This window comes from Hyposmocoma kahamanoa, unplaced genomic scaffold (genome assembly GCF_003589595.1).
Source record: "Hyposmocoma kahamanoa isolate Upper Pololo Valley unplaced genomic scaffold, ASM358959v1 78, whole genome shotgun sequence".
Classification (NCBI taxonomy): Eukaryota; Metazoa; Arthropoda; class Insecta; order Lepidoptera; family Cosmopterigidae; genus Hyposmocoma; species Hyposmocoma kahamanoa.
Genome location: NW_020653945.1, coordinates 17113700 through 17129846, shown reverse-complemented (window position 1 = coordinate 17129846; position 16147 = coordinate 17113700). Strand labels below are relative to the sequence as shown.

Sequence of the window (16147 nt, the reverse complement as noted above, 5' to 3'; positions counted from 1 at the left end):
ACGACCGTCAAAAAAATTAAAATGAAAGTTGAACAACAGCCAAGTAAGTCATGTTTTCTCCAAAGGTCGGAAATACTCTAAAATACGTAGTATTAACTTTTGGTATTCGGATGAAAAGCTCGAGAGTAGCTCGAGAGGATTAAAGAGTTGTCATAGGGAGGTCGTAGTGGCAGCGCAGGCGCCGATACGGGCTTACCGCAGATTCACTACGTTATAAAACTGTATGTGGGGTGCGCGCCGCCAGTTAGCACGAGTGTTAGCACTCCGCGTCAACTGTCGGCATATCGCCCAGCGTACGCGCATCTCGGCGGCAGCGCCATAATCCGCGAAAATCAACACACCTTCTCAATTTAAAAATGTTTTGCAAATTGCAATAAGTTTTCGTGACACGAAAGGACTGTGGACCAATATTTTTTTTTCTATTTTATCCTGTTTTCTGTCATTAATTAAATTCAACAAAAATGGTCAGTGGAAATAAGGACCCCAGCAAACCCGAGAAGATACCACCACAAAATCGCGAAAAGAAAACCAACAACTACAAGAGAGCAAATCCACTATCTAAAATATGGTTCGTCTGGATGTTACCCACCTTCTGGCGAGGATACAAGCGCGACCTGTACGACTCCGACCTTACCAAGCCGAAAGATAACCATCTCTCAGACAAGCTTGGGAACAGACTCGAAAAGTAAGTACACTTCTCTAAACTTTAAATCAAGTGTTGTCGCACACGGAAGAACGTGTCTCATACAGCATTCCAACGTATAAAAATAATGTAATAAGTATATTATGGCCTTATTCGATTCACCTTGATGATTCACGAAAATATCATATATTTCTGTATTTTTTCCACGAGATGTGTTTTAAATTTCATAGAGGCCTAAACTGCCGAAAAGGATGGTTTTTAACGTTTATAGTGGCGGTTCCTGTCCAGCTCGACATATCTCATGATTTAATATGAAAAAATCATCGACGTTATTTAATAGAATTCTATAAACGTGCGTTTCTATGCATAAACCTACTGACTCATGAATCACAACAGGTGCATAAATGTATAGGTACCTAGCAATTTATATTGAACGTTTGCATAAATAATTTAGTAAAACATTATTTTGTTGAATTTCATTTAGAATATTATACAATACAAGGAACAGAAAGAAAATAATCATTTACAGATGCCGATTCAAGTCGATAATATTTTTTATTAAAATTAAATCACATTACATTTGGTCAATTCATCATTCTACATTGTTGTGAAAACTTTCAGAAGCAAATCTAAAATATTGACTGAAAAGCACTCGGTCAAATCATGCGCACTTACGTTATCAAGGGCATATTTTCGTAAATTTGAACGAGTTTATTTGTGGTTTTAAAAATCTTTATTTTATATAGTAAGGTTTTAGTACATAAAAGAAAAAAATGTTCGTAATATTTTATTATTTACCAAAACGAAAAAAAAAGTGGTTTTCAAGAACATTAGACTTGACTGTTTGATGACTTAAACATCTCAGTCGACTGTAATCACGGAACCTGTAAAGGGTCTAAAACTTTAATTTATTTGATTTTTTTTATTTATTTACCATATAAAATATAATACGGAAAAAGGTTTCTAGGCGCATTTTAAATGAATATGGTTCATCATAACACGAACTGTATGTACACAATATTTTTTCATAATACCATTAATTTACTAATTGAAGAAGCATTAGACAACATTTAAGTAATCCATATAAACAATCTATCATTTTTCAATAAAATTTTTCTTAAAAACACAAATATACACACACGATTTCGATCCGATAATTACATTTCCAATTTATAATTTTTATTTTTTCTATGAGGGATCGTGGTTATTACACTGATTTTACAATAGGGGGATAAACGCGTTGAAACTATTTAATAGGCATTTGCACAACTACCTATTTATTATGATAGTATCCACGGCCAAGTGCAACATGGAACGAAACGTCGGGAAATAGCGTTTTGAAATATGTAAACGTCCAAAATGTAGAAGAATTTCCATGAATAAATGTCGGTAACTGACTTGCACTTTGGCTCTCTGCCAACTGAATCACTTACATTCCAAGATATCCTGCTGGACTCTATAATATTGGTTCTTTGTAATCTACTTAAAATGTATGAACGTCACAACCATAAATATCAATAATTGTACCTAGTTAAACGATTGATGTAGATTCTTTTTTATGCGCGTTATTATATTTAAAATTGACCAATAAACGTTGGAATGTTTTATTAAAGGAATTTCTTACTAAATGCAGGTACAATTTAATCATTGTAATTACGGTCTTAATCAATATGTATAAAATAGAGTATGTATAATGTAAGTACATCTGATAACACGTGTGTCGATGATTCAAATATCAACTTTGCTATGGTTTATTATTATTCTTGGTACTCATAGAGAAATAACCATCGCATGTGTGTAGCTAATTTGCCCGAAAGTGAGATAGTTTTTCGTGTTATTTTTGTAACGTATCTAAGATAATCTCAGTACAAAGTACTAAAAAAATTACATCTATTTGCCAGGTTTTATTGAAATCGGTTACCGGAAAGTGCGCGAAACCGGACTTATCCCCTAGTTTGCTACTCTTAGAGGTGGAATATTTTCTTCAAATTTAAATGGGACCACTACCGAATTATCCTATCTCTCCAACAAAAAAGAATCAACAAAATCGGTTCAAAAATGCCGACCGGCATTAGCGTAACAAACATACAAAAAATAATACAGTCAAATTAAGAACCTCCTCCTTTTTTTGAACTCGATTAAAAAGAGACTTCCAAGGAAAAAGTACATACCACAAAGTTTTTTTTTCTTAAGCTTTAATTTTCTTGTCAATCTCATTAATTTAACTAAAAGTGAAAATAATTTTTCAAGTTTATTAAAAATTCCAACAGTAACCGACGCCATTTTTTTATGTGAGTAAAGACGTCCTTTATTCAAAAATTCTTTCTATCGCATGAATATACAGGATAAATAAAAACATAAATATATATATAAACTCTAAACTTCGAAGATTGGACGTTCAGGACACCTAATTAAATAAAATTACATTCCAATCGGAATAATTATTATTGCAGAAAAATCAAGCTAGGGCCAAAACACACACGGTTTTTTTATTTGCCACCCTGTGTTCTTCATCATCCTATTTAAAAGCCACTCTCTTGTCGGTGTGTCCTTCTCCCTTCCACTTTGACGTTCTATTTTATTGGATTACTCTATGCCATTTTTGGCCTTCTTTTACTTCTTTTTCCTTCACCCTGCATTATCTTACGGTAAGCCCTTATACCCTGTTACAATATATTTCGAAATATAGTATATCGAAGTCTCTAATTATGAAAAGGTCAGCGCAGTTGTTGTCATTGAATATTGCAATAAATTGCACGTCCGCTGACTATTCTGTATGTACCTAGATACGTGTCTTTAGTTTCTTCTTGATCGAATATTTTATTGTTATTGCAAACTTTACAGGTGTTACAATACTTTGAGATAAATTAATGGTATATTCATTGAAAAAATTTAGCAATTTTTTTTTATGAAATTATCTCCGGCATTTTATGAATTTTGCTTTGCAACCACAGAGTTCGATTTAAAAAAAAACGGAATAAGAATTTAAATAAAATGGATTCTTGTTTCAAGATACGTATTATCACACAGTTTTGTTAAGCCCTAATGTATTTACGTTTTTTTTTGCACACTACTCAGTATTTTTAGCATAATTTACTAACCGACCATTAACTGCGTAGTTATTAGTTACAAATCGCTTTTGACATTGAATGGATTATTTGCGTAATATCCAATGTGGGGTCATGGAAAAATTTATATTTTGAAAAATTCATATTTTCAGAAAGTAAATATTTTTCCGCATATTTTTCCTATATTGTTCCACATTTTGCAGTTGGCACCTGTAAAAATTTAAGATACTGAACGAAAAGGATGGAGCCATTGTAAAGATTTTTTTTTATGCAAGTCAAGGTGACCTTAGGGCTTATTACCAATGCATGTACCTACACGTATTAGCTGTGGACCAGCTTCACTAGGAAGTCTTAAAACATTCGAATGTTACGAGGGTGGCCTCATTTTGGGAAAGGGTGCTTGCATCTGACAATGCAATCCTGAGAGCAGTTTGTGTCGAAGTCCTTCGAAAGCGTCCTACTATTTTTAAATACTGGATGTATGTCCACCGGGATTTGAATCGTAAATGACCATTACCCATTTATGGTATTGGTATTTTATTTTAGGTCATATTTTATTTTATTGTATCTTATAATTTATTGTATATTATCTAAAGGTTATTAACATTTATGTTAATGGGCACTAGAGAAGTTTAATTTTTTGTAATGCCTGAATAAAGAATTTAATTACTTATTCTTTTTTTTCGCTATTGTCCAATCATTTCAAATCTCTTTTTACTCGAACTTGCTTTTAGCTATACAATTTTATTTTATAATTCACACAAGATAAAACTTCACAAGACAGAATGTGAGCCTTGGAATCATATTTTTTTTCCAACTTTTAGATAGATAGATAGATAGATAAAGCGTTTATTCAGTACAAACACAAGCAGAAACAAAACATTTACAATTACATCACAAGGTACACCACAAAACAACATAGAACAAAAATTACAACATTTTTACATAAAACATCTAGGTCATACCTAAAATGCAACAGTTTGTACTGAAATGGCCCTGGCTCAGCATAATTACTGTAGACCGTGAAAAGAGTCTATCAGCGCTGGTTTTCTGCCAGTACCATATTATGGTGAGCGATCGCACCTCAATAAGCCATGCCATCAAAGTGATGATGAAAGTGATGATCACACGCAAATATATATAACACAAAAACAAAAAAAAAAAAAAAGAATAGAAAATACATATATATGTCAATACGTTAAACATTGTTAAGAGCAAAACATAGTGTCAAGCCTGATGCGCAAGCAATATATAATAATAAAACTCATTTCCACACATACATATAAAATACAAATACAATAATATTAATTTTTGGTTATTTGATTTTTAGTTTTAGGTTTACAGGTATCAGATTCAGGGGAATTAAAGAATTATGAGTTACTATATAATACGAGTACATATCTGTTTAGACAAAAGAAGTTTTTTATATTCACGCTTAAATTGTAGCTTACGCGTGACGTCACGCAATGGAGGAGGAATATCGTTCCAGCACTTACTGGCGCGATACCTGAAACCTCCGCGAAAAGCAGCCGTTTTGTGTTTTGGGATGTTTATGACATTTCTTGAAACCAATCGTAACGTATTTCCCCTCACAGGACGCTTTTCAGTAACTTTTCGGTAAATTTCCACTGTTTGAAATGTTTCGGAAAATTACCTAACATTAGTAACATTGTCGCTATACAACACGACACACACACATTTTAAATATGCAATAACATTCCTAGTTGTAAACAATACCAGTGCCAAACAAAAATTCAAAAGTTTTCAAACTGACATAGCCAATTGAAACCCTACACAATGAAACTGTCATATACCTAGACCAATTGGTTGTGTGCGGGCTATACTAAATTTTAACTATCTACTACTAGACAATTGGTCACAGATAATCGCGCAAGCTGCCATTAGTTCCCAGCACACGGTTTTCTCAATGCGACCTGTAAATTATGAAACTAAACAATGCACGTTCCTTCCCACTAAATGGCATAAAAAACTGGAACGTATCCCTTGTCCCATGTCTATTTATACTCTATCATCATATTAACCGAGCTCTCGGTGCATTTACCCCTGGACGCTAGTTTTTATAATATCTACTATAAACCTTTATAGTAACGTATATTAGCTTTAAATAGCTCGCTCATTAACTAGAACTAGTCTGAAGGCGTGTTCTCCCCGAGCGCAGGCGCCAGATTTAACCCGCGCGTTACTTTTTCTCTCCGGCGACGGCACGGCTTGGCGCCAAAAGGTATCATAAACTTGTTATTACCGTCGGCGTAGTAAGAAAAAGTATGTTGGTAATCTCGCTAAAATTTTTAAGCGGCGACTACCGCTAACTGTTGCTAAGTAAAGCTCAGCGGTTTGACGTGCGCGGGCGCAATTCAAATTACAGATTTGTCTCTTGCGCACGCACGTCTTGCGTCTAGACTTAAAGTATTCCATAATTATGGAGGCCGCTCGCAGATAAGTTTAGCTTAGTTCTCTGAATACCTTAAACAACTTTCCGAGATGTCGTGACACCCAGTAGGAGTCTGTGATTATGTCTTTTTAATCTACATATTTAATGCAAAAGAGAAAGTATGTGACTGGTTTTAGATATACTTACAAGTACACCTACGGTTGAAGGAAAGAAAATAATGGGCGTAGTTACGTGAGTTAGTAAAGAACTTCATGGAAATATATTCTGATTTTATAAACAGAAAAAAATAATTCAACGTAAGTCGATTTAACGAATTGCTAAGTAAAAAATAGCAGCAAATTAGAGAACCTTGACTCTGGTTACTCTTTTGTGGTCAGATTTTCCTCAATGATAATTAACGCGTATATTTAAAATTACGTAATTATTTATTTACCATTCCCAGCGTATACGACTTGTGTTAAATTGATCTTAAAAATATCACCGTGATAGTAAATGAACCCTGTTACAGGGTAGTGTAATCTATGAAATTTGAGAGAAGTTAGAAATTAATGAATTATTCTAAGTAATACAGATTTAGAAATTAATATAATAATATAACTGCCTCCGTGGCCGAACGGTTACCATGCCGGACTGCCACGCAGAGGTCCCAGGTTCGATTCCCGGGCCGAGAGAAATAGTTGTATGGCCTACAATTATATCTCTCGTGAGTTTGGGTGTAATTTGTGGTTGTCTATGTGTGTGTCCATGGCACCCGCGACACAGGGTTTCCCTAGTGCGGGGCTATGTTGAGTGTGTGCGTTATTTATTATTATTATTATTATTATTATTATATTATAAAGTCCTGACCCATTTCCAACCGATGTGGTTGGACTACAGGTTCCAGCACCTCATTACGATATTTAAAAAAAAAAAAAAAAAAAATTAATAATGTACCGACATCCACAGCAGCACGATAGGGCGCGACTGGTGCGAGAGCCACATAAAGCGCGAGAACTCTATGCGAGAATGGCAGTATCTCGCACTTTACGTCGCTCTCGCGCTAGTCGCGCCCTTTCGTGCTAGACCTACAGGTAATTAATTCCCTGTATGATGAATACCAGAGCAACGGAATTCACACGAAACACCCAGAACAATACCATATTAGAAAATTTCGTTTCGTATTCTCCTAGCATGTATTGAACCCAGTACCTGCTCATCCATTGCCCGTAGTGCAAACCGTTAATTCGTTAATAAAAAAGACATTATTTCATTCATAAAATCAATATATGTAGTTAAGAACTGTATTTTAATTACATTAACTAGACCGCAAAATGGAAGTCATAAGTATGTATAATTGTCAATTTAAATTGATACTTTTAAATTGTAAAATCAACCTCGAAGTTCCCTGGAAATTCAACAAGAAGGTCCAATATAAACAATCTATAGTAATATCCTAACAGATCCTAACTACAAATTTAGGTTAGGACTATTATTAAGGGTACAATTAATTCGAGTTTCGATAAAGAATGAGAATAAAAAGAAGTTGAATAATATCAAATCTAATTAGTTAAATTTTATGAATCACAAAAGATAGCGTTATGAGTTTGGAACATTTCTACGCACTACTTAGTAGTATAGTCTAAAGTATTTATGTGGTCTGTGATCTAAATATACATTAGAATCAAATTAATTTAATAGAATTCAAACGACGTAATAACCGTTTTATAATGAATCGAAACATGTCACTTGGATATGAGAAATAACTGTGTTTCTTTAATGAGATTGGAAAATGTAGATGCCTCAAAATTTATTTAAAAGATGAGTCGACAGCGGTGGCGCGTGATCGCTATTAAGCTTAATGGAAAATCGAGTTAAGCATTTATGTAATAAACTCGTGGTATGGTAATGATGTTAAATAGTACTAGCCATTGTGTGTCATTATGAGACCTTAATACACTGAAGAGGATATTACAATGGTGCGGCACTTTATTAATAATTGGTTACTTGGTTGATATTAACTTCAGGCGTACTAAGGGCTTTCCGTCATCTTTCTTTTGCGCACAGCCCAGGCTTGGAATTTATAGTAGCCTATTTCTGCTGCCAAGCAGTAATGCTCACACGAATGCATTCCGGTTTTGAAGGGTACGGGTGCTGGTGAAATTACAGGCATATCAACGTCTCAGAGTGACGAGCGCAGTAGCAGTGCTCCCAGATTTTTGCGATTTAAAGCTGTGAGCGGTACTGCTACTTATCGAGTTCTTAGATTTTCGCGATTGTTACCCATAGGAAATGAAACTATTTTTCCGGATTTAAATCGCGTTTATTTGTTTTTTCAAACAAACCGACGTTTCGGGCCCTTTACAGGTTCCATGGTCACGGTTGACTGAGGTGGTACAGTCTTCAACCAGTTATGTAATATTAATTGATGCAAACCATCCTATTTTTTTCACTATAGTTAGAATAGTTATTAATTAAATACCTTCTTTTTAATTTTACAAAGAAAACGTTCCAATTTATGCTACATTAAGTTTTACAAATTTTTACATATTTTTATTGAATGAATTTTTATTAAGTTCAATTTATTATTAATTGCTAATAGAAATTAGAATAAACTAAAACATATTAATTAGTACTGCAGTCTTATGTCTGTTTGGTACTGCTACTGTTATGTACAGGCGTACAGTAGGCCGAAATATATTCCATTATTACGTTCTTATAGTACAGGGAATACCCTAATTTGAGACCCGGTACCTAAAAGGTGTTTTTGTTAGGCACATTATTAATAAATAAATAACGCACACACTCAACATAGCCCCGCACTAGGGAAACCCTGTGTCGCGACTGCCATGAACACACACATAGACAACCACAAATTATACCCAAACTCACGAGAGAAATAATTGTAGGCCATACAAATATTTCTCCCGGCCCGGGAATCGAACCTGGAACCTCTGCGGTCCGGCATGGTAACCGTTCGGCCACGAAGGCAGTTATTATTTAAGTTTAAGAAACGTTTGTCCAACGAATTCAACTATATGTGATATCGGTAACATCTAACTGTGAATTTGTATAAAACGACGCCATTTTGACGTCACCCGATTATAATACCGCTAAAGTATTTATGAATAAATGTGTTTTCAGTAATAAAAACTTGTTTGAAATTGGCACTACCGAAGCCGTAGCAGTACCATATTAGTACAAAAGCAATCATGCGTAATTAAATATCTGTAATATTATACAGGGTGCCAACAAATTAGGTACGAACATTTTTAGAGATTTTATTATTTTATTACCTACCTCATTTCATTATAGCACTTTGAAGTACGATAATCGCAAAAAGTCTATATACTTTTATGAGAAATTTAGGAAAAAAGTAAATACCCATTTAATGATAAGACTTGATGATTAAAACCTTTTAAACATCTTACACAAAATATATTTGCAGTGATGATGTTTCAAGGGTCACACATTATTAACTTTAAGTAATATTTCTTGCTGATCAGATTTGCACCCTTTTATCCTTTATTCTTTTTATTAAAATCAGTTCGAAGATTTTCTCAATTATCTACAATTCAATATTTTTAACAAATTGCCTGTTAATACTTGTTGATTTTAAGTTTATATTAATAAACAACCGGAATTATCGAATTACCGGCAGATTCCGATACAACCTCTTCAATGTTAGCTTTTAAAACCCTTTCACTATCACTGGCCGTTTTACTACTAAAATGAAAAAGTCAATGCCACGGTATTCTTTAATTTATTTGTAAATGTTTAGACAATATTATATTTTTGTTATTTTTTTTAACAGACTAGTAAACTGGCAAACTGGTAAGACTGGCACGGTATGCAAGAAGACGTCGATTCGAATCCGACCGGATCGAAGGAATTTTTTCTGAGTGTTTTTTCTGAGTGTTCGATCTTTGTATTAATAATTATAACAGACTAGTAAAATTTAAATATCGCATTAAAAGTATTTTTTATTTGTATCTTAAATTGATCATTCTGATGCAAACTGACGACTGTAAAATTATGCATACTTAGTTTGTTAGCACCCATTTAATAGACATCGCAGAATAAAAATGTATATCATTATGAAAGGTTAGATAGTATTATTATTATAGACTACAAGCAGTGGTAGCCTAACAGTTTGACCTACCGCCACTCAAGCAGAGGGTCGTGGGTACGAATCCGGGCTTGCAATTATGAATTTTTCAGAATTTCTGTGCGATATTTAATAACAGCTTTTCGGTAAGGAAACCTGCAGAAATGTGTGGAAACTAAAGCCCAAGCCTTCTCATTGTGAGAGGAGGCCTTTACCCAGCAATGGAACTTTATATAGACTACCTATACGTTATACGTTAAAGATTAAAGATACAAACACTGAATTTTACATATTTGTACCTAATACATCTGTACATAACCTTGTCATATCTTGTGTTTGGAAGATATAATAATTTTCGGCAATATAGGATCTAATTGTAGGTTGGGGTATTGTCCTGCATAACTCATTAAAATCACGACATCAATGAGTGGACTACGGTTAATTTGCAGACACTTCACACATAGGCGTTAATACGCCTTGTTATTATATTTTAAGTGTACCTTGAATTGCCTCTTTACGTACTTAACTACTCAATATTATAATGTAAAGATCATTGCTTTTGTTTCCACTGTTTTTTATGATAATCTACCTTTGTGGCGCTGGTTAGCGGAGGGGGTTGCGTAGTACGACGAATTGAGGCGCAGATTTCTGTATAGAAAGGCGTATATTATCAAAAAGGGTAAATTTACAGGGTTATGAACCCAACAGTATGTCACACTAGCGTGAAAGCACACAATTCGGTGCCAAAACCTTAGGGCCTCTGTCGCAAAATATCATATTTGCAAGATACCACATTCGCAAAACTCAACATTCTAAATACTGGTAACAACAGCAGGTCTTACTAGCGATAGACAGAGGGTTAGATTAGGTAATATTAGACGTACCCTGCGTAATTGGAAATCAGAAATTGACCCCTTACGTGCAATTTTTTGTGCAGATACGTTAAAATGGTGTATATTAATACATTTACGGTTAGACAAATAATTTCCATAAACGAAATGCACTACATAATGATGATGCATTCACAGAATTTTTTTTTTATTTACGCTATCTTTGACTATACTTATATATTTTGTTTTTCTCTATTATTTTTGTATTTCTTTTTTTATCAGTGAAATGCAAATTCTTCTTTTTTAATTTTTTTTGTATTTTGTATTTTTGCCTGTTTTTCTTAACAATGATATAAAATGAATAGTTTATAAATTGTAATTTTGTATTTTGTTCCTAACAGTACAGAATGTTGTGAATCACACATATGATATTTTGCGAATGTGGTATTTATCGAATATAGTGTATATAAAATGTAATGTAATATAATTAAAAAATATGATATTTCGTTGACATGATGTCTTGCGAACATGATATTTTGCGAATATGATATTCAGCGACACCTTAGCAGAAATACCGTAGAAACACCGTAGCAGAAATAGGACCGAGTCGTCTCAAAAACTAGAATGCAGTTCGGTGCCGTATAAACGCTATAGCGGTAGTAAGCACTAACAATAGTAACAATTCAAAACATATGATATATATATACTATAGGAGTTAACAAAACGGTAGCGCGCTTCAGAGTAACTAATGCCATCTAGCGGTGACGCGACGAATCTAATGGCGTGTTAAAGTTATGATTGTTACACCATTTTTTTAAATAATAATATAAGTAACGTGACGAACAAGTCGTGCGCCTGACGATAAACTACACGCCTGTCCATAACAGTTGCCGAACCACATAGCTTTAAATCGCAAAGATCTGAGGGGCACTGCCACTGCGCCTGTCTCCCTGAGACATAAGTTGATAAGTCCCATGTGTCTGTAATTTCACCAGCACCCTTACCCTTCAAAACCGGAACACAGTAATGCTGACATTACTGCTTGGCGGTAGAAATAGATAAAGTGGCAGTACTTCCCTGGACGAATTCCATCATAAGGAGCTCTACTGCCACTAAAATTATCTTTATCTGAAACTGAAGAATTCCCCACACTCATTGAGTACAGTCGGTGCGCTAAGATACCTGATCCCGACCTTTTGCTTCTTAGATCCTTCTTATGCCTTATACAAAAAATGTTAAAGGACTTCCAAGTTCGTGGTTTAAATTTGTCTTCTGTATTAAAGTAAGTACCTATACGTTAAAGATCAAATAGGCTTCAAACAATTTCTTAAAACGTTATTAAGTAATGATGTAATCTGAAGGTTATAACAAAATTAATTTTACGACTCACAGGTTAAAGTTGTTTAACACTTTTCTTCACACTTATCTACTCAAAACTAAATGGTGAGTTAGGAGGTCAGATATCGTAGAGCATCGACTGTACCTGTAGTAACGAAAAGCAGGCACTCACTACCCTTCTCACTCAGATCAAAATAAAGTTCAGAAGGTCGTATTCTAAATTTGTCCCACCGGGCATTGAAGCAGAAATCTTCCACATTGCTAGCCACTGGACCACCAAGGTCATCAAAATAATAACAATAATATTAAAATAATATTACCTCGTACACACGTCGACGTAGGTTTGCAACACCTGGAAAATTAGTGGACCTCTGCTTAAACCAACCTCCTCTCCTTGACCCAAGCCCAGCAGTTGAAGATACAATGGGTTCGTGATGATGACTTTTTATCAGGTGTATATAACATATAAGTATAACGAATTTCAACTTCGAACGTTTCCGGAGATTGTTTCGTTGTTACTGATATGTGTGTAGGTATATTTGTGAGTACTTGTGTTTAAGTGTAAATTCGATAATGTTTTATACCGAAATGAGTAATGTTATCCTTATCGATACAAAGATCGAAACATAAAGAGAAATTCCTTCGGTCAGACTTGACTTGAACCAGCGTCTGTTGCCTTACCGTGGCTACCGATCTTACCAACTGATCTACAGATCGAATCGGCAGTACTTATGAATTCCTGTATGTAACTTCATATTGAGTTTAAACGTTTTTTTTTTTGTTTTTCCGTAGCGACAGATGTAACAAACTTAAGAAAGTTTCTTCAAATAAAATATAATATGAATATCATAGTCTGAAAAATGTCATGATATTCATTAAAATAAACACTAATATTAATAATAATACATTCTATGAAACTAAAAATACATAATAAACAAAACAGCTAAACTAAGGTAACCTTCAGTTTAAAATTATTTAACTGTCGACACCTTGTTATAAATAGGATATAAGCGGAAACAAAGCATATTATACACCTAAGTCATAAATTAATTTGCACATCATTTAACACGTCTTACGATAAATTAGTGATAACAAAAGAGTAACACCGATGATACCACTGTTTACCTATTTGGTACTCTCGGGATGTCCACCCGTGTTCTCAGAAACAAATGATAAATATCCACATAAGGTAACTAATCGCTTTAGGAGTGTAAAAAGCTTGTTACACCTGTTTCACTAAATTTTTGCGCATGATAATGTGAATCATAAAATTACCACTTTTATTACTTTACTTGTGTTTCTATGAAAATACGTTTACAGATTAATTGTGCAAAAAGAAAAATTCTACAAACAACTTTTGTCAATTTCTGGAATCTAGTATATTAAACATCGAGTGTATAGCTCAAACAACAATATATAATAGCTCAAAGACAAAATAAGAGTCAACCAACTCTGGCAACTTATCAGGTAAATGGGCCTTATATCACTTTTAAATGTCAACTTCCGTTTGCGCTGAAATCACAAATTAGAAAACTGAAATAGTACAGCGCCAACGACTGACCTGTGTGTACGTCTTTGTATAGTCCAAAAATATTCTGTATTTATTGTAATAAAGATCCATTTACAGAGCTGTTCCATTTGGTGGTGTGGGTAAAACAGCAAAACGTCTAATTACAAAACAAACGGAATCACGTTTCATCGGTAGTTAAATATTAAATATGTCATTTTGCAATTTTCGTCCATTATAGCTATCAAGTTAGACTGGTGGATTTGAAGTGAAGCAATTGACGATACTCGTCAATTGTTTCGAATTCGGGCTGCCCAATCGGAGCTCAGTGGTCACAGTAATGATTTGGCAGAATAGTTTTCAAACAAATTAAACGACATTTCGTCTCTATTTCTGATTATATACTAGATGATATTAAACAACTGCCTCAGTGGCCGCACGGTTACCATGCTGGGCTGTCCCGAGTTCGATTTACGGCCCGGAAGAAACATTTGTGTGGCCTACATTTGTATGGCACACTAGCAACTAAAAATATGGCCCACAGCTAAACCGTAGTCCATTGAATGAGTGTAAGGAACTTCACTCGTTTTCTTAGAGTTCACATGCTGGTTTCTATGCGTTTTTCTTCACCGTTAGTGAGAGCTATATGTATTAAACATTCACCGTTGTACGTAACTTTTAGATTAAAGTCATAGGCACATGGCGCCACAGGAACTAGAATCGTCGACCTCTCAATGAGAAACAACCGTTTTCTCACTGGGCAAGCACCGCTCATAAAGTACACGATTGTTTAAAATTCACCTGTCACTTATAAAGTAACGTTTTGACCAATTTTTTTTATCTCATTAGACAAATCTTCTACTTCCTTATTAGCAGCGATGAATTTTCTTAAACTGAATAATTGAATTGATTGCTTTTACAACCGGTTAACCAGTAAGCTAATTTAACGTATATTCTAACTAGATTTTACAGACATTGCGCATAATATAGGTATTTCAATTTATTAAATTGTTTATATTTATATTCCCCCGTAGCATGGCTACGTATGATAGTCGCGACGCGTGCGATAAAATTGAAATAAGCGCGCGCTATTGGCTGTCTCAATCAGATCTAATTTAGGTAGTAGCCATGCTATGAGTGATTAATTTATTATAAACAGTGTATGGAGTATCTTCTAACGGACTTACAAAAAGGAGAAGGTCCGTATTTTTTAAGTTATGCGATTACTCCGACATTTGTGAACCGATTTCGATGATTCTTTTGTTGGAAAGAGGGTACCTCAATAGTAGTCCCATTCAAATTTGAAGAAAATATTCCACCTCTGAAAGTGCAAATCAGGGGTTGAATGCGGCTTGTTGGATTTCACCCACTTTCCGTTAACGGATTTCAATAAAACTTAGCAGATAGATGTTATTTCAGTAAAAATGAAACAGCAAAAACGGAAGGAAACTTTTGAGGTTAATTTTTTTTATAAAAAGTTTTTAATTGAGTAAATCTTAGACAACCTCATATACATTGCTCATATCTCAAAGTAAGTAGATAACTAAAGCACTTGTGTTATGGAAATCAGAAACAACGACAGTACCACAAACACCCAGGCCCAAGACAATAATGGAAACTTAGTTTCTACATTGACCCGGCCGGAGATCGTACATGGGACCTCACACATGGTGTCACCATGTAAACGGTATGCAAGCCACTCGACCAAAGAGGTCGTAAAATAATTATTTAATCACTTGCTCGTAAATAGTATGATTGCATGGTGGCTAACTTGACTATAATGCCTCACTTATAATCTTCTTCTCATTACAGCCATGGTCGGTAAGGAGATTTTTTTAATTTGTAGCACATTGACTTACAAATATATGGACGACGGGTCTAATACAAAAACCACGAAAAAAATGTCCCAAGTCAACCTATTCGAAATTTAAATTGTTATGTCATCGCAGTATCGCGCTGTCCGTAGAACAAATGAAGACTAAAGCGGAGTGTCGCGCTCTGTATACGATTTTAGCGCCTTACAAGTGCGGACACTTTTTAGCGCGGACCCGACGTCCATATAATTGTAAGTCAATGTTGTAGCACGACATATTTCTTTACATAAGTCAGGTTCAAGTTCAAGCAAGGAGGTTACATAAGTTAAAAATTAAAACACTGGCTTAAAATGTTATCAAAACAGAAATTTCATTGCAATTCAGCGACATACTACTTAAATACTTATTATTAAGAATTTCTTATGATTGATTTTCATTATTTTCTGTATA

General features: G+C 34.4%; 1 protein-coding gene across 2 annotated transcripts in view; it reads left to right on the top strand.

Moving 5' to 3' along the window:
* The first annotated feature begins 239 nt into the window (after positions 1-239).
* LOC113232904 (multidrug resistance-associated protein 4-like) overlaps positions 240-16147 on the top strand; it is a 78442-nt gene continuing 62534 nt past the window's right edge. For both annotated transcript variants that reach the window (XM_026467798.1, XM_026467797.1), the window contains exon 1: positions 240-685. In XM_026467798.1, coding sequence (XP_026323583.1) covers positions 462-685 — 224 coding nt within the window. In that variant the 5' untranslated portion in view covers positions 240-461. The remainder of the gene's footprint in view (positions 686-16147) is intronic.